The following is a 25,135-nucleotide window of genomic DNA, read 5'->3' as shown; positions in this document are numbered from 1 at the left end:
ACAATGCTACGATCAAAGATGCTCGTGTTTGTTGTGTTATTGACAGTTATTGTGACAACAACGGTATAGTTAAGCCCTGGTAAGTAAACAAATGTTTTCTGTAAACTGTAGACTGGTTTAATAGTTAGGTGAAGTTCGATATCTGGCATTAATTGTGACCTGTGTCATGCTACTTAGCAGATAGCAGTATCTATCTGAACCATAGACTGTAAAAAATAGATCTGAACAGATGCAGTCTATTTATTTATTTTAAACGGATGAGATCCTGCAGGAATCCTGAAAACTTGACTCCACAACTGGTGTGATTTTCACAGTCCACGACGCAACAAGTAGGCATTTTTTCTTGACGAGAAATTCTCTGGTTTACACACAATTCAATGGGATGGAATGAACTTTCTGACCCCGACCTGCGCACTGGCACTGCGAATTTTCCTGTGACGTCAACCGTGAAGGGGTCTATATGTTTAAGATCTGTTTTATTGCCAGTATTTATGTCTGAATGTTGTATTCAGACCATGGTGTTAATAACTGTACTGTCACTTTAAGAGGTCGCAGTCCTCATGTCTTTCAGTCTGCGCTAGGCTAGCTGAGAGGAGGTAATGTATTAATTTGCACGTCAGTTTTAAACACTTATTTCGGTTTTTGGACAATGCAAACCTTGTTTTATGCATGTATAAATGTTAGTTTTGAAGGTTGTGAACATGCAGTTCCAGTGTCAATCGAATATAAACCTTGTAAACAGACTTTTTGCAAGCTTTAAAGTAAAGTTAGACATGTTTCCACGTGCTAGTCTACAGGGTTTTCTGTATGTTTATCTGCTAACAGGAGCTTGAGATCTGTGTGCTGTGTGGAGGAGACTGCATGTAACAGAGCCTTATGTATATCTGGTAAGACTTTAGAATACTGTTCCTTCATTAATGAATAATTACACAGGAACAAACGAGTAACGAATTATTAACATTCTAGTAACTACTATTAACTAACAAGAAACTCTGATTAACAAATTAGTAAGTAATAGCGCTCAGATGAATGTAGTAGTTCATTATTAGCTACTCAGTAACTACTATTTTTTTCATACCTCCCAGAGAACTACTATCTACAGGTTCATAATTAACATGAATAATGCATAATTTATAATAAAAGGTAATGGTAACCCACTAGTAATGACTCAAGTATTACTACATCATTCTAAAGGAACTACTAATTATTTGGATCAGTATTCTAAAGTGAAAAACATGATAACTACCTAATATTGACTGAAGTCATTGTAAACTTTTGAGATTTGTGTAAGATTTTGAATAGTAATTCCTTCCACTTTAGTCATTACTAGTGTGTTCCCATGATCTTCACTTTAGAATACTGATCCAAATAATTAGTAGTTCCTTTAGAAAGATGTAGTAACACTTGATTAATTACTAATGGGCTACCATTACCTTATATTAAACATTGTGCATTATAAATATTTATTAACCTGTATATAGTAGTTCTTATAGTCTTCAGTGAGGTATGAAAAATAGTAGTTACTGATTAGCTAATAGTGAACTACCACATTCGACTGAACGCTATGACTTACTAATTCGTTAATCAGAGTTTCTTGTTAGTTAATAGTAGTTACTAGAGTGTTACTAATGCATTACTCATTTGTTCCTGTGTAGTTATTCATTAATGAAGAAAACAGTATTCTAAAGTGTTACCGTATATTTTTGTTGAGTTGTACAGACAAATCCACCATTCTGCCTTCATTAAAAGAGCAACCAGCAGTTGGTCCGGGTCCGGGTCCGGGTCCTTTCTTCACTCAGTACAACAAGAACACAACGCAGAACATGCAAGGGTTAATGGACGTGCATCCAAGCTAAAGACAAAGCGCCCGTTACACATACAACAATGCAACAATAATAAAACAATGCTTTGACATTTACTTTTTACTTTTGATACTTAAGTACTTTTAAAAACAAGTAGGCTACTTCTGTACCTTTACTTGAGGAAAAATAGGTCTTTACAACTTTTACTTGTAACGGAGTAATATTTGACCAGTAGTGTCTGTTCCTTCACTCAAGTAAGGAAGTGTGTGCTTTGTCCAGCTCTGGACGGCGATAAAAGCAGTTGTTCTGAATGTGTCGCGGCCGGACCGCTCAGTCACGAGCTGACCAGAATAGCAGCATTACATAACTCCAGGTCAGCTGTCTGTAAAGCAGTGCTAGTCTTGTGGAAACACTGCCGTATGTTGACGTAGTGTAAACAGTGTCAAATCACCTTCATTTATACAGCGCTTTTAACCATATAGAGTGTTTCACAGCAGCTTTACAGTGATAATAGGAGATTACAGTAACAGAGATTGTTCAGGCTTTACAGCAGATTATTTTTGACTGACAAAACACCGATGGGCGGAAACACAGTGAGTTGTTCAAAATCTTTCTCTTTAGTAAACTCTGTGTACACAAACTCTGTTCTCAGTGCTGGAGTTCATGTGTAGAGCCGCTGGTGACACTGAGAGCACAGTTTCATTTAACTGTCCCATCCCATCCCGATATATGTCCATCCCGCACAAGGCATTAACCTAAAACGAAAATACGGTCAAACTTAAAAGTGGTGTTTCCATCCTAATTATGCTTTTGAACAAAAGTTTGCCTCGGGTAGATTAACAAAAAGAGCCTAGGTCGCGTTTTGGCGAGAGTTACTCTTTAACGCGCTCCGGCCCACTCATCCGCACAACACAGTGCCTGGTGGCCCGAGAACACGAACCCTGTTATAGATGTCAAGGTGCAAGCCAGTGCAGCGCTTCTGGGTTCATCGTCAGAACGTAGGCTTATTATTGGCCGACTCTGGTCGTGTGTGATGACCCAGGAGCTAGCCAATGGTGAGCCTACGTTCTGATGTAGAACCCAGAAGCGCTGCCCTGTTTACACTACGTCACCTGTGTAGGAGAATGACATGGAAAAGAGGAGATTATTCAACAATGTCTTTATTTTGGGGGATTTTTTTGTGCACAAAAGGATTCTCATTACTTCATAATATTAAGGTTGAACCACTGTAGTTATATGTACTATTTACCGATGTTTTTACCACCTTTCTGGGCTTTGACAGTTGCAATGACGTAGCTCTCAATGGAGGGACAGAAACCTCACAGATTTCATCAAAAATATCTTCATTTGTGTCCTGAAGATGAACGAAAGTCTTGAGGGTGAGCAATAATGACAGAATTTTCATTTTTAGGTGCAAACATGCATTTTAGTCTGGAAAATGTCATGTTTAACATTATCATGTAGTCATGTACTCATGCATGCATGATATTGTTAATGAGCCGGGTGGAGTTGACAAAAGTTGTATAATAAAACTTTAAATCTGGCAACCCCACTTCCAAAAGTTTAGTTAGTAGTATTTATTATGACAGTGCGCATGTAAACAGACACATTGAGTTGATGTATTTTTAACCAGGGCAGAACAAATATCAGTTATTGATCACGACATCCAACACTGCATTTTTGTTTCATGTTATTCAGTTTTATCCAAACAAACTAGTCATTAAAACCGATATCTGGTTTCTAGTTACACATCTTTTGTGCTGTCTCTCTCTCTCTGTCAAAATATATAAACTCAGTCCATAATATTTAATTGTTTTTGTTTTTGTTTCTTTTCTGCCTTTCTTGACATCAATCCTGAACATGGATCAAAAACAAAGAAAGGACAAGTAACTTCAAAGAAAACTGGCCAAGTTGTGCAAAACAAGATCACCACTGTAAGCCTACAGGTGTCCTCACTTCTGCGAACACTTGCAGACTTTGAATGGGATTTCATTTGCACTTTAATGGACTTCTAAACAGAAACAGTCATTCACTGCCATTATAAAGCTTGAAAGAGTCAGGACATTTATTAATATAACTCTGATTGTATTTGTCTGAAAGAAGAATGTCATATAGACCTAGGTTGACTTGAGGGAGAGTAAATCATGGGCTAATTTACATTTTTGGGTGAACTATCCCTTTAAATAAGTGCTAAGTGTTACCTGTTGATTGTTAAGTGTTAAAAGTGCATTTTATGGTTTAAAAAAAATAAATAATTCAGCACACATGTTCACAGAAGGCAATTTTCTGATCTTTGCTTTTAACCAAAATAAATGTTTTAAAACCCAGAAAATGTTGTTTTCTTTTTCCTAGTGTGACTACTCTTACGAAACTTTAAAGTATAATATTTTAATTATGTAATAATAAAAGCAGTATTCCCTGTAAATATACAATGTATTGCTGTAGACAACAGTTTAATATTGTAAAAGTATGTGGTATATACTGTATTTGGTAATTACAGTGGAGTACTGTAAATGCTGTTTACTGTACTAGTGCTGTAAAAATACAGTATGTGGCTGGCAACCCAGCTGCCAGTATTTTACTGTAAATTTACAGTGAAAAGTTTTACAGTGTGTGTGACTATAGCCATGCACGTCCTATGCACAGTACAGTATTTACATACAGGAAGTTGACTAGACTGTAATGCTGAAAAGAAATTATTAAAATAATTTCCCTTGTCCTATATGTGTGAAGGTGAATGATGTATTATAAGCCCCTTTCACACAGCGCATTGAACCCGGGAAATTGCCGGCAAATTGCTGGAACGCCTTCTGTGTGAACGCAAACACGACCCGGGTTTAATGCCGGGATCGATGCCGGGTTGGGGACCTAGTAACATTGCCGTGTTCAGTCCCGGGATGCGCGCTGTGTGAACAAAAGCCGTAATAATGCCGTGTCGTAGTGATGACGCTGAAGCCGGGATCGTTCGCCAGCTGTGAAGCGGTACGTAATGCGCAAGTTTATGATCGAATCAGAGAAATAAATGCACAAGCGTGGTTTCTCGAGAGAGAGATCGCAGCTCATAAGCAAACTGAAGACGCTGCTGAGACATTACATGTCACGTCGATGTCACGTGTCTTTACAGGATTTTTACGGGTTGTGTGTGAACGCACTCTCTGATTCCGGCAAATCACTGGCAGTGTGAATGAACCTAAATCAAATGAACCCGGGTCAAATCCCGGGTCACTTTATCCGTGTATTTTCCGGAATCTCTGTGTGAAAGGGGCTATAGATTTGCATGATGTGAGTAATTTTGGCCTGGATAGTCTTATGGTCTATGCTAGGGATGTTAACGATTAATCGACGATCGATTAATTGTCGATAATACATTTAATCGATCAAACGTATCGATCATGGATTAAGCAGGTCTTCATGCGCGCGCTGCTCAACCGCTAAACATGTATAGCGAGCGCGCCGGAGTTATGTTTGGGACCATTTTACACCTTCATGACTATAAGTTTGCGTGTGCATTCGCAGCCTTTTGTTTTGTGCAAATGTAAGTTGTAATGTTGTGTTTATTTTGTGTAGGCCTAACGTATCTATATCTGATTTATCTCATATAGGATGCATTTGGTTAAGAATTAATGTAGTAAAGCTTACGGTGATCCTCTTCAGTGTCAGCGCGCGCTGCTCTAATATTACATAACATTATAAAGAGAACAATATTGTAATACAATATTGTGAATTATTTGGGTTTAGTTGCCATAGTCGCTGTAATGGCAATTTTGAGAAGTTAATATCAAACAGCATCAGAGGTGTAAGAAAACTTTCAAGAGACAAAACTGTAATAAAGAGAAAAGGTTTATTTCAATGAGGATTCTTTTCACAAAAGCCGCAGCCACCCAGCTTTGAAATAGAATACCTAATAGACATAATAAAACATACAGATCTTATACAGTTTCTTGGCAAAAACTCCTCCTTCCAGCTTTCTTGTAAATTTCCAGAAAGATACCCCCTATCTCCTGCTGGTTCGGACTGGTTTCTACCCCCCCTGGCACAGGTGACACTGTTCTTTGTCCCTGAGACACCCAAAGGCCTTCATCTACGACCTAAATTGCCTCTCGCTTCCCTGTCCCCCCTCAGCTGCTAGAAAACCTCACAGAAACATATGATTAAACAGTTTGGAAACGAATGATTATAAGAAACGTTGAATTTTCCAAAACAATTCCTCCTCTTTATCATTCTCTGATAAACGTATTAAAAGGAAAATTCATCCTTGTCTTCTAATTTCTTGATCAAACACCATTACATCATTACATTTCAAGAACAGAATTGATTCAAGTCATCACAGTTATACTCTTCATGTCTGACTTTTATATACCTGATCATTTACTTGAACCTTCATTAAAATTTAGAATGAAAAAGCTTAGGCTGGTTTTTCCAGGATAGGCCCCCCATGTTATAGCAAGCAAGTAAAGGTTTATTCTGAAACCGGGCTAGATGAATAAGCACTGTTATTGCATCCCCGACACTATAGATTGGACCCTCAGTCACCTCAGTATAAACAAGAAATAGTATAGATCACATTAGTATGGAAAAAAACATATCAATTCATAAAAAAAAGATGCAAAGAAATAGTATACATAAAAATCCCTCAGCTCAAACCCTTCCACTTGTACGTCACCTCGTCACACGGATGACCGCTGTTTTTAACCTTCTGAACATATCATCATTCTTACAATGGAAAAAGAAATAAAAATAATGAAAACAATAATAATAATAAAAACAGTGAATAGAACAGTCAATCATCGACATCAAACCCTAAACAATCAAAGTTTAGAAAATCCCTTTCCTGGTCCCAGGAAGGCAAACAAAAAGAAAGAAAACACATTTAACTCATGTCTGTATACACGTCATCGCTGTCATAATCATCACATTGCTCTCCATCAGTTATTGGGTACAGAGTCAGTTTCACTGCTTGGACTGACGTGCTAACCGTCCCTGCCCTGATCAATCTCTGCACTGAGCTGGAAAGGCACTTCATAATGCATGGGAAACAAAACAGAATTAATAATCCCATACCCACAATTGGCAAGACAGTTTGAATTATTCTATAAAACCACCCTGACCATGCAGACATCAGCCACCCCACCCACTCACTACCAGTAGCTTTAGGCGGCTCTTTTACAGCTTTCCTCATGTGCTCGATGATATTGGTTATGTTGTCACTGTAATCAGGAATATTAAAACATGATACCCCCAACATTTTACAACTCCACATTTCCTTGAAGTCAAAGCTTCAGAGCACAGCTGCTTACAGCGTTTGCTCTCCTCTTTTCACTGTTTGTTTCAGGACTCTTCACAAAAGTATAAGAATTTGTACTACATGTCATCAATTTCATTAAAACTGTGTTGAAACAGTATTCCTCTATCAAGTTGTTAGTCTGCAGATTCAACTTAATGTTATCAATATTTTGTCAGTCCCACTTATCTCTGCTGTTTCACAAAAAACTAAATATCATATTACTCATCTCTCAATCCCTAAATCGCACAGGCTCAGTTAACAGCTTTTAGCTGACATTGAATGAGAGAGACTCTGAGGCATTTAGGACTGGCACACTGTACTCTCATAAACTTCTAAAATCAAACTTTATCTACCACTTAAACTTTTAACTCTAGCCCAGCAGTAAGGCATCTTTGCCAGAATTTACATCTATTTTCAAATAAACATAATTTTTATATTTGTCTTTTGCCCACATCAGGGAATTTAGACATTACAAATTTCCTCTCAGATCGTGTCTCTGTCGCACTGGACGTCTCAGCCACAGCACACACCAGATTCAGATAAGCAAACTGTCTCAGCCAATCACAAGCTTATCTTTTGAAAGCAAAACATCAGCTCTTAGTTCTTTCATGGTCAACACTATTCCTCCACGTTCAAGACACTAACAAACTGTTTGTTTAATCAGATGCCTTTCTACACATTTTACATTTAGCAACTATTAATCCAGTAATACTGCTTCTACTTTCAAACCCACATTAATACACGTCACTTTCACGTTATATCTTTCTTTTCTGAGTGTCCATTTACAATTACAGGCTAAATGGCCCTGCTGACCACAATTAAAACACTCTCTTTGCCTATAGTTTGATCATTGAGCTTGCAAACGGCTCCAACTTACTGCACACCCTTGAAGCAGTGTGTCCCCATCAGGAATGTAAACACAGCCACTGATAAGCAGGTCTCTGTATTCTTTTACTGTCCACCAGTGTGGATTCAATCATAACAGCCAAATCATAATCTTCATCATTATTATTGGCAGCACATTAATTTCCATAAGTTGTAAAGAAAATCATTCAACATATTCTAAAGGTTTTCACTAAACATTTTCTTTTTTTTAACTCCAACCACCTTGTTTGGCAGATACACAGAAGTTCCCACATTCATTAAAGCTGGATAACAGCACCCTGACCAGTCCTTTTCCAAACGGTGATGATATTTCCACAAACCCAAACTGCCGCCGGTGAACTTTGATACGGTTTATCGAATGGACACTTAAAGTTGATTTCTTCGTGGTTGGTTTTAATTCTGCAGTCTGACCACCCAGTTTTCAATTGTCTCAGTCTGACCTTTGCTTGTCCCCTCGTCTCTCATCCAGGCCATCTCCTCTCCAGAGGCCCGTTCGATCTCGGGTGGCCCTGGCAGCACGATAGGTTTCGCCGTTGTTGTTGTTGTTGTTTGTCGTTCCGGTTCCTCCTCCTGTTGCTCTCCTGATATGGGTGGAACTCTCCTGTAGTGACTGGTATTCACCCACGTGGCTCGTTCTCCGAACTTCACCGCCGTATGCGTGATCAGCAAGACTAGGAATGGTCCTAGCCACCGTTTCGCCCTCCAGCTCTATCTCCTGAGGTCTCGAATCACCACGTAATCACCCGGTCTGATTTTGTGCAGGAACGTCTCTGCTACTTTGCCCCTGGCATTTCTTTCACCTCCACAGAACTGTTAGATCACAAACACGACATCTCTTTGCAGTAATTCAACATTTCATTCTCACACACATCTGTTGATGGAAGCCTCCTTCTTTCCCCCGTTATACCCATGAATGGTGGTCTACCAAAGAGGATTTCAAATGGGCTCAAATTTGTTTTGACTCTCTTTCTCATTCTCATGTACATTAACACAATGGGGAGTGCTTTCACCCACGAGAGTCCTGTTTCTTCACAGCATTTTGCCAATTTGTTCTTTACCGTCTGGTTTTCACGCTCAACAGCGCCCCCGCTGGCAGCGTGTTAGGCACAGTGTTCCATCGTGACCACATATCCACGACTATATACCAAACAATATTTCTGTTTTCCACACGGGGTTAGTTCAATGAAATCAATCATTAAATATTCAAATGGCCCGTCTGGGGCTGGCTGACTTGCCAGTGGTGTTTTAATGCCCCGTGCAATGTTATATGTGGTGCAAATCACACATCTTTTGCAAAAATTCTCAGCATATATTGTGAAACCTTTGGTAAACCACAATTCTCTCATTTGCATAATCATCCCCTCTTTTAATGCATGGTCCCACCCATGCATTAATTTAGCCTAATGTGGGAAAAAATGGCTGGGCAGACATGGCTGTCCACCAACAGATCTCCATACACCATCAACAAGGCTGCAGCCTGCCGTCTTCCATTTGTTTTTCTCAGCTCCTGTGGAAAAAGACTGCATGCTCTGTAAACAAGGAGAAGTGTCATTGTTAAGGTTATTGTCAACTTGTACGCAAGTGGCGCCAATGGTATCAGCTTCAGACTGGTTTGTTGCCACTGCCTTCGCAGCCATATCAGCTCTGGCGTTGCCTGTTGATACGAAACTTTTATCATTAGTATGCGCTGCGCATTTACAAATTGCAATCTTGTCTGGCAGCATAATGGCCTCCAAAAGGTCAGATACTAACCTAGCGTTCAGTATTGGTCGTCCGTCTGACTTAAAAATTTTCTGTGCTTCCACAGAGCACCAAAGTCATGCGTGACCCCAAAAGCATAACGCGAGTCTGTGTAAATCGTTACACACTTATCAGTCATCAGTTTACATGCTTCAGTCAAAGCGACTAGTTCAGCTGCCTGTGCAGAGTAATGACATGGTAATTTGCCAGATCTTACAGTTTCAAATTCAGTCGTCACCGCATAACCTACGTTATTCTGTCCTGTTTGTGGATTCTTCGACGCAGATCCATCCACAAAAAAGACATTGTCACAATTATCAAGCGGAACGTCCAACAAATCTGGACGCGGTGTGCACACCTTTTAACAGTGACATTTGGCATGTCAAACAAAATTTTATGATACCTTAATCGAGCTGTAGACAAATGTGACGTTCTCTGCTCCTGCAAAATCAAAGACACCAAATGTGAGACCCCTAAAGTCAGATCAGCATAGCCTACAAACTCTCTTGAGGCCATTGAGGGCCAGTTCAGCTACCACCACCGCCCGGAGACAGTGTGGCAATCCCGCTGCCACGGGGTCGAGTTTTGTTGAAAATAGGCTACGTGTCTCATCGGTCACCATGCGTCTACAGGAGAACAGAAGTCATAAGGTCATGCTTTTCATCAACCATCTAAACAATGGATGGTCTACAACCAGAAGGCCTAACAATCGAGATATCTCATTGTGCTTTCATGTTATCAAATGCTGTCTCAGCTTCACTTGTCCAAACAAGTCTGTCACATGACTTCAACCCTTTCCCTGTTGTCAGGGCTCGTAAAGGCTGTTCTAAAATGGCATAATTGGGAATGAATGTACGACAGTAAGCACACATCCCCAAAAATGACAGCAACTGTTTTTTGTTACAGGCTTTGGGGCTTCTTTTATGCCCTGCACCCTCTTTTGTGACAATGTTTTGCTGTTTGGTTTGATAACATGCCCCAGGAAGGTCACTTCCTGTTTCACAAACTGCAGCTTTGAAAGGCTGACCTTGTGCCCCTCCCTTTCAAGATGCTTCAGGAGAGTCACAGTGTCAGCCCTGCAAATAGACTCACCTTCTGAACAGATCAAAAGGTCATCAACATAAGAAAGGAGTACGGTTAATTTCGGTTCTAACTTGTGAACCATCACAAGGCCTAATTACACCCTCTTTCAACAGAGCGTCAAACACTGGTTTTATACCCTCTATTGCTTCACGTTTCAGGCGATACTGTGCCTTACATGGTCTGAAATCAGATTTTGGTGTGATTACAACTGGCTCACATCCTTTTATCAGCCCCACATCATATTTGTTTTTTTTTGCCCACAAGTTTGGTGATATTTGTGCCAAAGAAATATCAATTTCTGAGGCAGAAATATCCCCCTCTCCCTGTCCTGTCACATTTTTCCCAATAGCAGTCACATTTCTCTGAACCCCCACCTCAAAGTCACATTTTGATTTAAATGCCCCCATACTCTGACTCTCTGCTGTGTGTGTGTCAACTCTCACCCAGTCTGTGGCCGATAGACACTCTCTCACAAAAAGGCCTGCATCTCTCCACTGCTGGCTTGTGGCCTTGGAGACAGATAAGTGGCAGGCAGTGTTCTCTGTCATTTAGATAACAAGCTTTCTGACTTTCTGTCAACACTGCAGCCAATGCGCACACACACTTTCTGTCCAGAAAATCTGGTCAAATTTCACACTTCATTCTTCACAGAATTAAACCACATCTTTTCAAAATCTGAATCTCGCTCTGTTACGACATGTGATGTACAATGCATTTTGTCATTTGTCATAAACTCTGTGTTGACTGGGTTTGTTCGAGCCTTTTGCCAATTTCAAAATCTTTTCTGCCCAATCAATATCTGTTACCTGCCAGACACAAGCCCACTTCGGCTCAAATTTAGAACAAGTAATTTGTGGTACCTCCTCAATGCTAATTCCATAAGAATCAGCACAGAGGGACAAATTTAATTTACACTTTCCCGTAGAAAACATGGTAAATCACATGGTCGTAACGTGGACAGACTGATACCAGAATCGACCAAAAATTCAATAATTACCCCTTTGACTAATAACGGGTAAATTGGCATTTCAGGAAACCCTGTACTTTTGTACAATCTCATACGCTCATCATTCACAACACTGCTCAAAGTATCAGTCATTGCTTTGCTCAAAGTTTCATCAGACACACAAAAAGATTTGCAAGCAGTTTTTTCATTGCAGGTAGCAGAAAGAAGATCAGTGTATGTGTTTGTGTGTGCGTCGTGTGTGTGTGTTAGTAAAAATATTTTCACTTCCCTTTGCTGTAGCCAGAGATTGGCCAGAACCGGACTCTTTCCGTCCCGCTCTCCAGCCCCCTCGGTTCAATCCGACTTCATGGTGGGACACGCTCTGCTCCAGTGTCCGTCCTTCTTGCACACTCTACATTTTGTACAGTCTCGGAGCGAGTGGGCATTTGTGGCACAAACATAACAGCTCCATTTTCCTCCAGCAGCTCTTCCTTTCTGTCCTCTTCAGCGTGAGTAGCGTGCCGCAGCGTTGCACTCAAACGCCCGTGTAACTGTGCATGAAACTGCGCTGTTAGTCTGTGTGCCACTCGCTCTGCGGCCTCTGCCCCCTCTCGCGCTTCTCTTGCATCTGCCTCTGCCTGCGCTGCTCTTTGGGCTGCCTCTGCCAGTTCAATTTGTGCTCGTGCTTCTGCAATTCGTGCTTCTTGGGCTGTTCTCGGGGCTGGTGGAAAGCGGTCCAGATCGAGCCTGAGGGCCGGTATCTCTGCCTACTGGGTAGTGAGCTGTATTGTAGGCAGGCGGCGGAGCCGTTGCCACCTCAGTCACATGTGGAAAAGCACATACATTCGGTTCATTAGTAGCATTCTGTTCCGGTGGAACTGTTTTTACACACACAACATTCTCAACATTACATGCCAATTCTTTTTGTATTTGCTCTCGTTCTCGCCTGTCAGCCTCTTCTACCCAACACATTATAGTCGGTTCACAGTTCTTACACACATGTTTGACACACACACAGCAGCTACTCTGTTTTCCCTCGTTCTTTTCTACTGACTCTTTTACTACATTTAGTCTTATTTTACTCAAGGTCCCCGCTTCGGGAAAATCGTGATATTTGATCAGTTTCTGTATGTCAACCATACATTTACCACCATAATTATTTCTCATTTGACAGAAAATTGGTGTATAAAAATGATCTAATTTACTGTTAGATGACCCCATTTTTGGCTGAATTTCCCTTCTGGATTTCACTTTCGACACGTGTCTTACAGTATCTGTCAAACGTCTTCAACAGACCCGATCTTATTTCACCCAAAATCGGTCGGGTTTCAGCAAATATGCTGTGCTTTTGTAATTATGTTTTACTCAAAATCTTCTATTCACCCAATTAATCTGGCGTGGCTCTTCCGTCCACCTTTGCAAGACTTATTCGGGTTACAGAGACTTCGAGCAAAACCAATTAACCAGCACCTGTGATTACCTGAATCACCAGTGGTACCCCTGTCCACTAACGAGCTAAGTGTGGCAGAAACCGGTCTGAATCTGTCAGATCAGTTTCTCCCTCAAAAAATTGTGATTATCTGAATCACCTCTCGCCCATACCCAAAGCAAATTCAGCCAATATGGTTCACGTTCACTCACAATTATCAAATCACACTTAACATCAATAAAACAGTTCTGCGTTTCTTACCCAGAGATGCTTTCTCTTTTCTGTAATTGCCGCGGATTCTTTCTGATCCTGATGGGAGTTCCTCCCTTGGTCCTGAACGCCGGAATTGGCTCTCTCTCCCTTAACCTGTTGAGTCACTATCTCAAACAGTCGGGGTATGAGACGGCTGCCTAATGCCGCCGGGTTTGCAGTTCCGTCCAAATCCGTTCTTCAGGACCAGGAGAAGAAGATCCGCACAGGACCCCACGTCTGACACCAAGTTGTAATGGCAATTTTGAGAAGTTAATATCAAACAGCATCAGAGGTGTAAGAAAACTTTCAAGAGACAAAACTGTAATAAAGAGAAAAGGTTTATTTCAATGAGGATTCTTTTCACAAAAGCCGCAGCCACCCAGCTTTGAAATAGAATACCTAATAGACATAATAAAACATACAGATCTTATACAGTTTCTTGGCAAAAACTCCTCCTTCCAGCTTTCTTGTAAATTTCCAGAAAGATACCCCCTATCTCCTGCTGGTTCGGACTGGTTTCTACCCCCCTGGCCCAGGCCACACTGTTCTTTGTCCCTGAGACACCCAAAGGCCTTCATCTACGACCTAAATTGCCTCTCGCTTCCCTGTCCCCCCTCAGCTGCTAGAAAACCTCACAGAAACATATGATTAAACAGTTTGGAAACGAATGATTATAAGAAACGTTGAATTTTCCAAAACAGTCGCGTTGCTCTAGCAATAGCGCGTCCACAACACGAGTCATTCTGAATGGCACGTAACTTAGTTCAAGTTCACTTGTGCATTCGTTTCATTCTGTGCAGATATCATTTGTAATATTATGTTTATTTTGTATATATCTGATTAATCTCATATAGGATGCGTTTCTTTGAGTTAGATAACGCGCTAGCAAAGTGCTCCAGTTTACAGGTATTCATTCAGCGCCGGCTCAAACAGCAATGGTTAATAATAACTCTGATTAGGACTGTCATATTACATAACATGAGAACACTGTTTTATTAAATCGTTGTGAATTCATCAGTTTTAGTTGTTCCAGGAAGAGCACGTCCACAACAGTCACATATTCCAAGCACACATCTGAGGCGTTGGTGACACTTTTCATTAGTCGTTATATTTGATTATTAAATAATTCATTTAATGAAATGATCAATCACATTGAAACATTTTACAATCCTACTAGCCCTTTATTTAGATTAAAAACCCTCTCATTCATTTGGTGAGGAACAGCGTTTTGTGCAGTATTTGCACACCCTGTCCTGCTGTTCTGCAGCAGACTCATAATGCAGTGTTACGGCTAACGATTAATCGGTTAATTGATCGTTACTTTAAACGCCGATCGATCATGGGAATTTGTTAAAATTGAATTTGTCAGCCTGTAGGGAAATACACCTAGAGAGGAAAACACAGTTTAATCTTGAGCCTTTATACAAATTGCATTAAGATAGATGGTCTATCTCAATATTTATTTGATGGCTTTAGCCAGACAGTTGTTACTGATGGCTTTGGATTGATATTCAAGGCATGGTAATCAGGTTGATCATTTTAGGTGGTGCATACTGGGCATTGTAATTTCTCTCATTAAAGATTCTTGCACAAATAGAAGGTAAAGAAGTTCTTTCTCATAAATCTTTCCTTTCAGTTTTCTTTCTTAACAGTCCTTTCTCTAACCATCTATTATCTCATTCCTCCCAACACTAGTAGTGTTCCTCTTGCTCCCTACATGCACATTCCCTCTTTCTACATTCTGATTCTTTTCATTCGTCTTCAATGAAATACAAGATTGTTTTTTGGTTTGTTACTTTTGTCAGTCTCTTTTGAGACCTCGAAAACATACAAGAGTGCAGTGACTGCAAAGTCTGATATAAGACCACATTAAAAGCTATGTTTTATAAGACTGAGCCTTAAATGGTGTAGTTTAAACCATGTTTTGGGATATCAGTCATGAACTTTTTAGCACTATTGAAAGATATTCAAAGAACAGCAATTCATTTGATGTAATTCATGTTGTTCTTTGTCTAAATTCTCTCGTGAGACGAGGACAAGCTGTGCATGTCCGCTGAAACTATCAGGCCTGGCTACAAGCCTCTTAGTGACACAATAATTGTCATTATATGCATCAGTATTAAAATGTAGCATATTTTTCCGAATTCCAGTCTCTAAGGCTTCTGCATAGCAGCTGTTCTCTAGGACTGAGATCATTTTCTCAGATAATTTATATATATAATATTTTATACAATATTATAAAACGTTTGAGAGGTTCTCGAGGTGGTGACTCATGTGATGGCCAGATTACAGCTAGACTGCCCTCCTTGAGGATCTCCATGACGTTAACTCATTCATGGGGAAAACCTTATTCTTCGTGCATCTTTGTGCCCTCGACGTATTAAGACTATCATGGGTGCAGGGGTGTGTGGTTTTACGATGATGGGCCAGTCCGAAGAGACACTTGCTTCTCTTCTTTTTGCTCATCTTCATTTAAGGAGGGTTCAAAAGCAGAGCATGGCGAGTTGCGCTCCCCCTCGTAAAAACTGGGGACCTGCTCGTTGCACTCAGCAGCCTCATAATAGACCTAAGACAAAATCCCAAGGGTTGTTTTGTCCCAGATCTGTGGGGGTGTGCCCAGACGGGACGAGGAATGTAAATCAAACAGCTCCTACCTGACACCCTCATGAAACCACTGTACTTCCTCGCCACCTCGGGTGATTCGGGGAGCAGCGGTTTCCAGCGAAATGTTAGATGTTCTGTTGCTTCCTGCTGTCATCCAGGACACAGAACATCTAACATCCCCTCAAAAGGAAGTGTTAAAATTGATCCCACTCTCAGAGAGTCCGGCAGCGTGGAAACTTCTGCCAGGCTTTTCTGCGTGGGTATTAAGTACAGTACAAATAGGATACAGAATCCAACTTATTAATCGTCCTCTGCGTTTCAACGGTGTGGTATCCACTTCCATGAGACCGGAACTGGTGCATGTGCTGTCACAAGAGCTACAATATCTGCTGAGCAAAGAGGCCATAGAACATGTTCCTCTTCCAGAGAGAGAGTCGGGCTATTACAGCAGATACTTCCTGGTCCCCAAGAAGGATGGGGGGTTGCGTCCAATCTTCGATCTTCGAGGCTTAAACCGTACAGTCAAAGCGCTCAAGTTCAAGATGTTAACTGTAAAGACGATCGTGTCGCAAATTAACATCACGTTTGGTTCGTCATGATCGATCTGAAGGACGTATACTTTCATATAGAAATATTGCCACAACACAGGAGGTTCCCAAGGTTTGTTTTTGGGGGCGAAGCTTACCAATATCGGGTCCCTCCATTCGACCTAGCAACGTATTCTGAATACTTGGATTACTTCCACATTGAATTGCATTTTATAAGTGTCGGCCATCAAATCCTGCTTAATAAACAGGCCTATTCTTGCGGGTGCAGTTGTGACGCGTATGCCAATAAAGCACCTAAAAGCTGTCACAATGAACCGGCAAAAATAATAATTATGAATATGTCAAATATAGAAAGGAGATATTTTAATTGTTTATTAATAAACAAGTGTTTTCTTTGTCAGTGTGGGCGACAAAGATGAAGTTGACGATGCTGACTCGCGATCTTTGCAGTAGCCTAGAGAACGCGCCAGAGAGAAATGCACATTTCATACGGATTACATATGCAGAGAGCAGTTCTTTCGTGTTGAATTGTTCTGTTTAAAAGTAGACATGTCTGTGAGGCAAGCCTACACATATACACTCTTTAATAGACGTATTCAAGTTTAAACAATATAAACAACGTATTAATCAATGCATTACTTCTATATAGATTATAGGCCTATATTAAGTTGTTCAAGCAAGTGGTAACATATTTAACCATTATTTATTATGAATCGACCTTCCTCCAAAAACCCTGACTGTGTCTCACTAATTATAGTAGAAATACCCTTTTTCAGCCTAGCAGCGATAGCCCCAGAAATGTTTCTGTAATCAATGTTCAGTAAAGTGATAGGCCTCAGATTGTCTAAGACTCTTTTATCTTTACCAGCTTTTGGAATCAATGTCATCAAACCTTGCTTCATACTTTCAATCAACTTTCAATAACAGTGACAGTGCAGAGACACGAGTACTCTGAGTTTACTACTTACTAGAAGAATAAATACCTATTATAAATGCCTATTTTCTGCATAAACCCACTAAACAACAGTTCATGCTAATGTTCTGAGGATATAAAGTGATTTAACACAGTGCACAAATAAATGTATATGGAAATAAAAGACATTCAGGGCATTTTCACACTTGAAGCGTCTGTGTTTCGCTCGCTTCGTTTAGCTGGACTGTTCCCTAAAGATTGGCTGTGTTAAATTGTATTTTGCAAGAGACAGCGAGAAAAGCTTGTTGTATACGGTGTAAGATGCCATTTAGCTGACTATTCATGATTTAGGGCAATTCTATTCGATAGGATATTGATATAGGAACTGTTGTTTCATTGTTTCCTCCTTTAAATGGGAATTTCACACCAGTATCATCCCTCATAGCCGGTGTGGTTTGCCACATATATGCCTGTATAGTTGCCAAACATCCTGGACCTGCCCCTGTGTGTCTAAAAGCTTCATGTGTTTCTAACAGGATTACAGTGAAGAGCAGAAGAGCAGAAGGAGTTCGCCATGGCCACGGTAAATATCTTGTAATGAACTCAAACGTACGGAGAGAGTGAAAGACAGCATCACTCAGCTAATAGATCTTTTCTGGGCTGATGTTTCTGATATAAAAGACTGTTTGCTCATTGATCAAGGGTTGTTGGAAAGCAGGTTTACTACGGTAACAGAGCTTGGAAGAGTTTAAAAACTACACAAGTTGTTCTCTAAGGAAACAGAAAGCTAAATACTTATAAACCTCTGAAACGAGCTTATGTCATGTGTACAGAAACTTAACACTTCCTTATTGTTTTATCTATTCACAAGTTCAATGGTATTGTGTTATGTTAGATGAACAGTATGATATTATATTTTGACAGATTTATATGGCTCTGTATCTTTTTAAATATTACGCCTGACTGACTGATGTCTCTCCTATATGATAAGGATCCGGAGCGTGGAGACCTCATTGCAATCTTCAGACCGTTAGGATATCAGCACTGGGCTTTGTATGTCGGCAATGGATATGTGGTTCACCTGGTCAGGGAAAGTGAGTGTTTTTATTTTTTACATGCTTTTCATGCTTTACACGCTGCCGTTTGACCGTATGCCGGTGTGACGCAGTGGTACAGGTTGCAGACACAAGGAATTTCGACTTTGCCACCCTTGGGAATTTCACCCAGGAAAATGTGAATGACACCTAAAAGATTGTCATTAGGTCACACAGGTTCGACTCTCTTAAGAAGGTAGGCAGAAACGTGGGTCTCAAAATAGTACAAAATTTTATTAATACAAAGTTAAATTTAAAGAAAGAAGAAAATCACATTAAAATAGCATCCGTTGTACACGGTTAGAGGTGCATGACTGACAACGGTTTCAAATAAACAAAAATAACAAAAGACACATACACAACATTTCACATAACTAATATTTGCACAACTCACAAAAACACAAACTTACAGGGCTGAGGTTCACCACAGGAGGAGTGATCACCAAGCTAGTTAGCCAAAAGCACACTTTCACACACACACACACACACACACACACACACACACACACACACACACACACACACACACAGACACACCACCGTGCACTCAGATCACACACACACACCACCGTGCACTCAGATCACACAACCAAAACACACTTCCACAAGAGACCCTTCACCCGTGAGACCCTTCACCCGTGGGACCCTTCACCCGTGGGACCCTTTCACCCGTGGGACCCTTCACCCGTGGGACCCTTCACCCGTGGGACCCTTCACCCGTGGGACCCTTCACCCGTGGGACCTTTCACCCGTGGGACCCTTCACCCGTGGGACCCTTCACCCGTGGGACCTTTCACCCGTGGGACCCTTCACCCGTGGGACCTTTCACCCGTGGGACCCTTCACCCGTGGGACCCTTCACCCGTGGGACCCTTTCACCCGTGGGACCCTTCACCCGTGGGAATGTAGCGGGCCACTACAAATTAAGTCGAAAGAAACAAATAATTAATTAATAATCATATTAAATAACACACAAAAAAATAAAATAAATCTACACAATTTCATTATAGTCAGTAAAAATTGTATGAACGGAACTAAAAATGGTAACAAAAAGAGAAAAGAGGTGTGGTTTTGGGTGACAGAGAACGATAAGAAGAGGAAGGAGGAAGTAGGGAAGAGGAAGTAGAGAAGTGGAAGGAGAGTCTGGTTGGGAAGTTGAATCCGCGTCTGGAAAAGTCTGAGGGAAAACGAGGCAGGCCGTTGTTGCAGCGTGTCGTGAAGTGCTCTGTGTTGGATTATTGTTCAAGTCGACAAAGTCTGAACGTCTGCATCGTGGAATACTGGAGTATGGACGCGTATGCGATGATTGAGTGACTGATCGAGCTGGAACCTGGACGCCGCGGGTGAAAACCAACGCCAAAGGTTAAACTTGAGAAACTGCAGAATTGCAAGGTTTATCCTGTGAGTAATCGTCCCTTCTGTGACAATTTCCGACGTATGATCCTCAAAAGGTAAAAGGAGAATTAGTCTTCCCCGCGCTCTCAAAAGTTCCTAACACTGAAAACTCCCTCTCTTCCTTCAAAACATCAAACCACTCTTTCATTAGAAACGATTATTATCCCCTCTATCAGTTACTAACAATATTATTTGATTTAATTTCGTTTTTATTATAAATTTACTTATATTTTGAACTGTTTTGGGATTATTTTTGTTGTTGTTTTTTTGGTCTAATTTTGAACTTTGTCAGGTCTGTGCGCAACCGCGCCGGTATTTCAGTTAAACGAAATGATTTATTTATTTGCTAATTTCTGAGAGCTTACTGCTGGACACTGAGTGAATTAAATAATTTTTTTGGTTGGTGAAAAATTATATGAATGGACTTAACGCAATCAGCAAGTCTCTTGTTGTGGTTTTCTGTGTTTTCTGCAATCGGACAATAAAATTGTTTGTCAGTTATTTAAACTGTCTGGCGCCCAAACGTGAACATTTAAAAGTTGAGTAACTCACCGTTACAGGACCCTTCACCCGTGGGACCTTTCACCCGTGGGACCCTTCACCCGTGGGACCCTTCACCCGTGGGACCCTTCACCCGTGGGACCCTTCACCCGTGGGACCCTTCACCCGTGGGACCCTTCACCCGTGGGACCTTTCACCCGTGCGACCCTTTCACCCGTGGGAGCCTTGACCCGTGGGACCTTTCACCCGTGCGACCCTTTCACCCGTGGGAGCCTTTACCCGTGGGACCCTTCACCCGTGGGAGCCTTTAGCCGTGGGACCCTTCACCCGTGGGACCCTTCACCCGTGGGAGCCTTTACCCGTGGGACCCTTCACCCGTGGGAGCCTTTACCCGTGGGACCCTTCACCCGTGGGACCCTTCACCCGTGGGAGCCTTTACCCGTGGGACCCTTCACCCGTGGGAGCCTTTACCCGTGGGACCCTTCACCCGTGGGACCCTTCAACCGTGGGAGCCTTTACCCGTGGGACCCTTCACCCGTGGGACCCTTCACCCGTGGGACCCTTCACCAGTGGGACCCTTCACCCGTGGGACCCTTCACCCGTGGGACCCTTCACTAGTGGGACCCTTCACCCGTGGGACCCTTCACCCGTGGGACCCTTCACCAGTGGGACCTCAGCGCCTGGAAGGAAATCAAAAATAAATAAACAAACTTCAAAACAGTTACAATAAACCACAGTTTGTTTGTATCACAGTATATTCATGGAGCAGACAATAATAATAATATTAATAATTATAATAAATGAATAAACAGTCACAAATCAAATCACCAACGATATACAAATATTCAAACAAAAGAAAGAAAGAAAAAAACAGATTAACTCAGTTCGAACAGCAGGGAAGACAGGCTCGCACGGAGCAAACTCGTAGTGTTGTGCTCCTGTTCCACAAATCAGTGAGCGTCAACCCCAAAATAACAGCAAACTATAAATCAATGAAACCAGACAGCAGCGATCCCCTCGATTAGTTGGAAAATACGGGGCTGCAACTATAGCGACAGCAGAGAAAAGATCGGCACGAACGAGAGGGAGAATCCTGAGCCAAATATAAACAAAGAAAAACAAAACAATTACTAAGATTTGTGAAACAACTGCTAAACTTCTCAGCTCATAACTACATGCCCGACGACACTTACCGGAAAAGGACAATGTGCTCTATTATCCTTTCACAGGCACGGGTACACCGCATTCATATAACCCGCCGTTTAGCTGGGATACAGGGATACTGCACACAACATCAGCCAATCCCTAAGCCCCGAGCGAAGCTAAACAATCTGCTTTCCACAAAACAGTTCGCACATACCTGAGAATGTTATTATGTCATTCATAGACAATAAAAGAAATAGACACAGCGACCCCAGTGGATTCAACAGAGAAAAGTGAAGCACTCACTTCCTGATGGCTGAGCGTACTGTGCAGACTCGTAGATGTGACGTGAGCAACCGTCTGTCTTCTAGTAGCTGTGCCGAGAGAAATCTGAATCATTCCCTTCTGAATCTCCCAGAGATGGAGAGCGTGAGTAGGAGCTGTCCATGAGCAGGAGCAGGAGCAACTTTTGCTAAGTATTCTGATTAATTATTTTGTCATTTTGCCTCCACGTCCCCCCGAGTGCCCGCGAGCTTCTCCTCCTGTCCATACGGTAATCTCTCTACTGTGCGACAGAGTCGTGTGGTTATGACGCAATCGTTAGCCTATTTTTACAAAAACTGCTTCTACGGGGCCATAACGTAAGATACAAGGTAATGGAGCCTTTTATACATTGTCGTGTTTCTTTAGAAATAAATAATGGACAAATGGAGTCTTTAAACGCCTCAGATGTAAAGTTATTCGCTGTCAAAGTGACGCCAAAATGAATGGGAGTCAATGGGATGCTAACAGCAGGTGATGGTCTGCTAATCAATGGCGGCCCGGGGAAGCTTCAGTGTTTTATGAAACCCCGCCCCCTTGGTGTCAACAACAGAAAGGGGAGGAGCCGGACGTGACGCATCACAGGCTATAGCCAACCAGCTCTTAAATAGGAGGAACTCCTCGCTGATAGGTGCTCACAAATGTTAATCATTGAACAGAATGTGAGTTTTCACAAGTGTGCTGAAATCATGAGCTTGACTGACAGCTTCAGTGATTATAGAGCGACGGAGCCGTGCTCGCTTTCTGTGGCACTCAATCACTAAATATGAGAGTAATATCTGAGTGTGAAAATATGACTGGAAACGGCTAATATGAGCCAATAAATGCTCCTCTTCTGCTGGTCAGAGTGGGAATTATTACTGTCTTTTATTTTAAATAAAAGTTTCTATTAAATGTTGGACTTCCTATATCTTGAAACAAATGGTAACGATCTCAGATGGACGAGGAAATAATGTGTTGATCATCACATTAAAAAAAACATTTGAAGTCCTGGAAAAGCGTTGCATGTGCGTATCCAATTACAGACGTGTTTCTTATTCCAGCGTTCCCGTTAGCTTCGTTTTTACTGCAATCAATAAATCTGGTTTATTGGCAAATAACGTACGTGTGCTAACTGCTTTACAATATAAATACAACATTAAAAGATCAACCATTGATGGTTTTGTGTGGATTTACAGCGAGTCCAGAATGACAGCTAACAGGAAATGCCCAAGCTGGCTTATTGAAAACCAGGAAGTAACCGTGCACATGCTCAACTGAGCTGAACTTTTACTGAGTCTGAAACATTTATTCCATTCAAGTCTCATGAGTCATGATTGCTTTTAATTTTTTCATTTCTTTCTCTGCAGCCGGCGCTGGGTTCAGCAGTGGGAGTTCCAGCAGTAGGAGTTCCAGCAGTAGGAGTTCCAGCAGTAGGAGTTCCAGCAGTAGGGGATATGTAGGAGAAGACGAGGCCATCGTGGAGAAAGAGAAACTTAAGTATGTGGCTGGCCGAGATAAATACTGTGTCAGAAATCTTCTGGATAAGCGCCGTAAGCCTCGTCCCATTGATGAGATTGTGAAAGAAGCACTGAGCCGTGTGGGAGAGATACGTCCGTACAATGTGATTAAAAACAACTGTGAGCACTTTGTTACGGAGTTGAGATACGGAGAGCCATTTTCCCTGCAGGGACTGCTGGTACAGTAGATCGACACGACCTCGCATACAGAGTCATACTGTAGGATACTCAAATGTCTCAAATGTGCAAATCACAGGATTACAGACTAAGCTCAAATTGTTTAAATTAATTTAAAATTAGGATTAATGTCACAAAAGCAACAAGTTTTCTTACAGTGATTTAGAAAATAAATACTTTGTTTATTCTTCTAGGCGGAAGCTGCGGGAGCTATGGGAGCTGTAGTTGTGGACGCTGCAGTACCTCAGCCTGTCCGTTCAGTTTGGGAAGGGGTTACTGGATGGTTTAGAAAAAAATAAACACGGAAATGGGAAATGAAAAATTATTTTAATTTGGATTATTTTAACCTTGATTATTATAAATCAGCAAATGTATGGTGAATTGTGTTTCATTTGAATAAACACCTTACAGCACTGGCATCCTTGCTTTTATTCATTTTACTGTTTCAAAATGTACAAGACAACGAGAAGCAGACACAATGAACAGTGGGAAATGACTAAAAGTACAATGATGGAGGCCTCGGATTATTAATTCAATTAAAATAAATAATTTTAAACAATTTAACACACACACAGTTTTATAAACATAGGCCACAGGCAGGGGCGAATTAAGGTGGTCGGGCCCCTAGGCTCTGTGTGTGAGGCCCCGCATATCATTATGCTTTACTGGACACTTTTATTCAGTGCCATACATAGTCCACACACACACACACACACACACACACACACACACACACACACACACACACACAGTAATGTGACCTGGCACACACACACACACACATACACACAAACACACTGAGACAGCCAATACTACAGTGTTTCCTCTACATTGCTTCAAGGGGTGGACCACCACAGTAAGAAAGTTACGAACAAAACACAAACACAAGCACAAGGCCCAGTGCTGTCGAAGCAGCGGTTTAATAATGACCCAGAAACACCGGCTCTACAACCACAACTATCATCACCAGAGAAATATCCGCACGTAAAACGTTTCTTGGGTCAACCGGAGCGAGTATCAAACTAAACTAGAAAAATGCATTTCCGGAGGAACTGCAAAGTGTGCTTGCTCGGGTACAGTGCACTAACGTTAGCAGGTAGTGGATAGATGCGAGATGCGAGAAAAAATGCGAGAATGCGAGAAAAAAGATGTAAAACTGTCTTTTATTTTTGAATTTAATTCCTCAATCAGCGCTGGACCGGCATTTTCTGTCTTCCGCTGAGCCCTGGCCGTAGACAGATCATATGTTTTACCCTGTCAATGCAGTGGTCTGCGCTGCGCTGATCTTATTCACACTATCGAGTGTAGGTGCAGCATTCTAACATTGAGTCATAATGAGCTGTTTGTGAAGAAATTATCCGCTTCCAAATTATGTCATTTTAATCACGAAATTGAAACATTAAAAAACAATTTGCTCTTTATGGTGTGCGAGTGATAGAGCGCGGCAGCAACAAACCATCAGCTTGCAGCGTAGCAACATTGAATGCTCGGCCGAACAGCTGATCATAGCTGTACAGGGC

The 25,135-nt window shown here is 41.4% G+C and overlaps 1 protein-coding gene across 10 annotated transcripts; it reads left to right on the top strand.

Moving 5' to 3' along the window:
- The first annotated feature begins 540 nt into the window (after positions 1-540).
- Positions 541-24,033, top strand: LOC311300389 (phospholipase A and acyltransferase 3-like). Of its 10 annotated transcripts, none has more exons than XM_084424639.1 (6): positions 570-596; positions 826-887; positions 18,023-18,069; positions 18,478-18,580; positions 23,289-23,418; positions 23,810-24,033. In XM_084424639.1, the coding sequence occupies exons 3-6, from the start codon at positions 18,061-18,063 to the stop codon at positions 23,838-23,840; spliced, it is 273 nt and encodes a 90-aa protein (XP_084280765.1). In that variant the 5' UTR covers positions 570-596; positions 826-887; positions 18,023-18,060; the 3' UTR covers positions 23,841-24,033. The 10 variants fall into 10 exon arrangements, 4 of the variants coding, with proteins under 4 accessions (XP_084280765.1, XP_084280763.1, XP_084280766.1 ...); XM_084424637.1 differs by having other exon boundaries at positions 23,289-23,617; XR_014629289.1 differs by lacking the exons at positions 18,023-18,069; positions 18,478-18,580; positions 23,289-23,418; positions 23,810-24,033 and adding exons at positions 1,720-2,175; positions 3,085-3,181; positions 3,680-4,130 and having other exon boundaries at positions 541-596.
- Positions 24,034-25,135: the final 1,102 nt, after the last annotated feature.

The sequence above is a fragment of the Rutilus rutilus genome, assembly GCF_951802725.1.
Source record: "Rutilus rutilus genome assembly, chromosome: 11".
NCBI lineage: Eukaryota > Metazoa > Chordata > Actinopteri > Cypriniformes > Leuciscidae > Rutilus > Rutilus rutilus.
This window is presented reverse-complemented; position numbering and strand designations above follow the sequence as displayed.

Bases quoted from the DNA above. Each gene is read 5' to 3' on its own strand.
- LOC311300389 (XM_084424638.1), top strand. The intron at 18,581-23,288 runs GTGAGTGTTTTT...CTTTCTCTGCAG, and splicing joins GGTTCACCTGGTCAGGGAAA to CCGGCGCTGGGTTCAGCAGT. The intron at 23,618-23,809 runs GTACAGTAGATC...TTATTCTTCTAG, and splicing joins TTTCCCTGCAGGGACTGCTG to GCGGAAGCTGCGGGAGCTAT.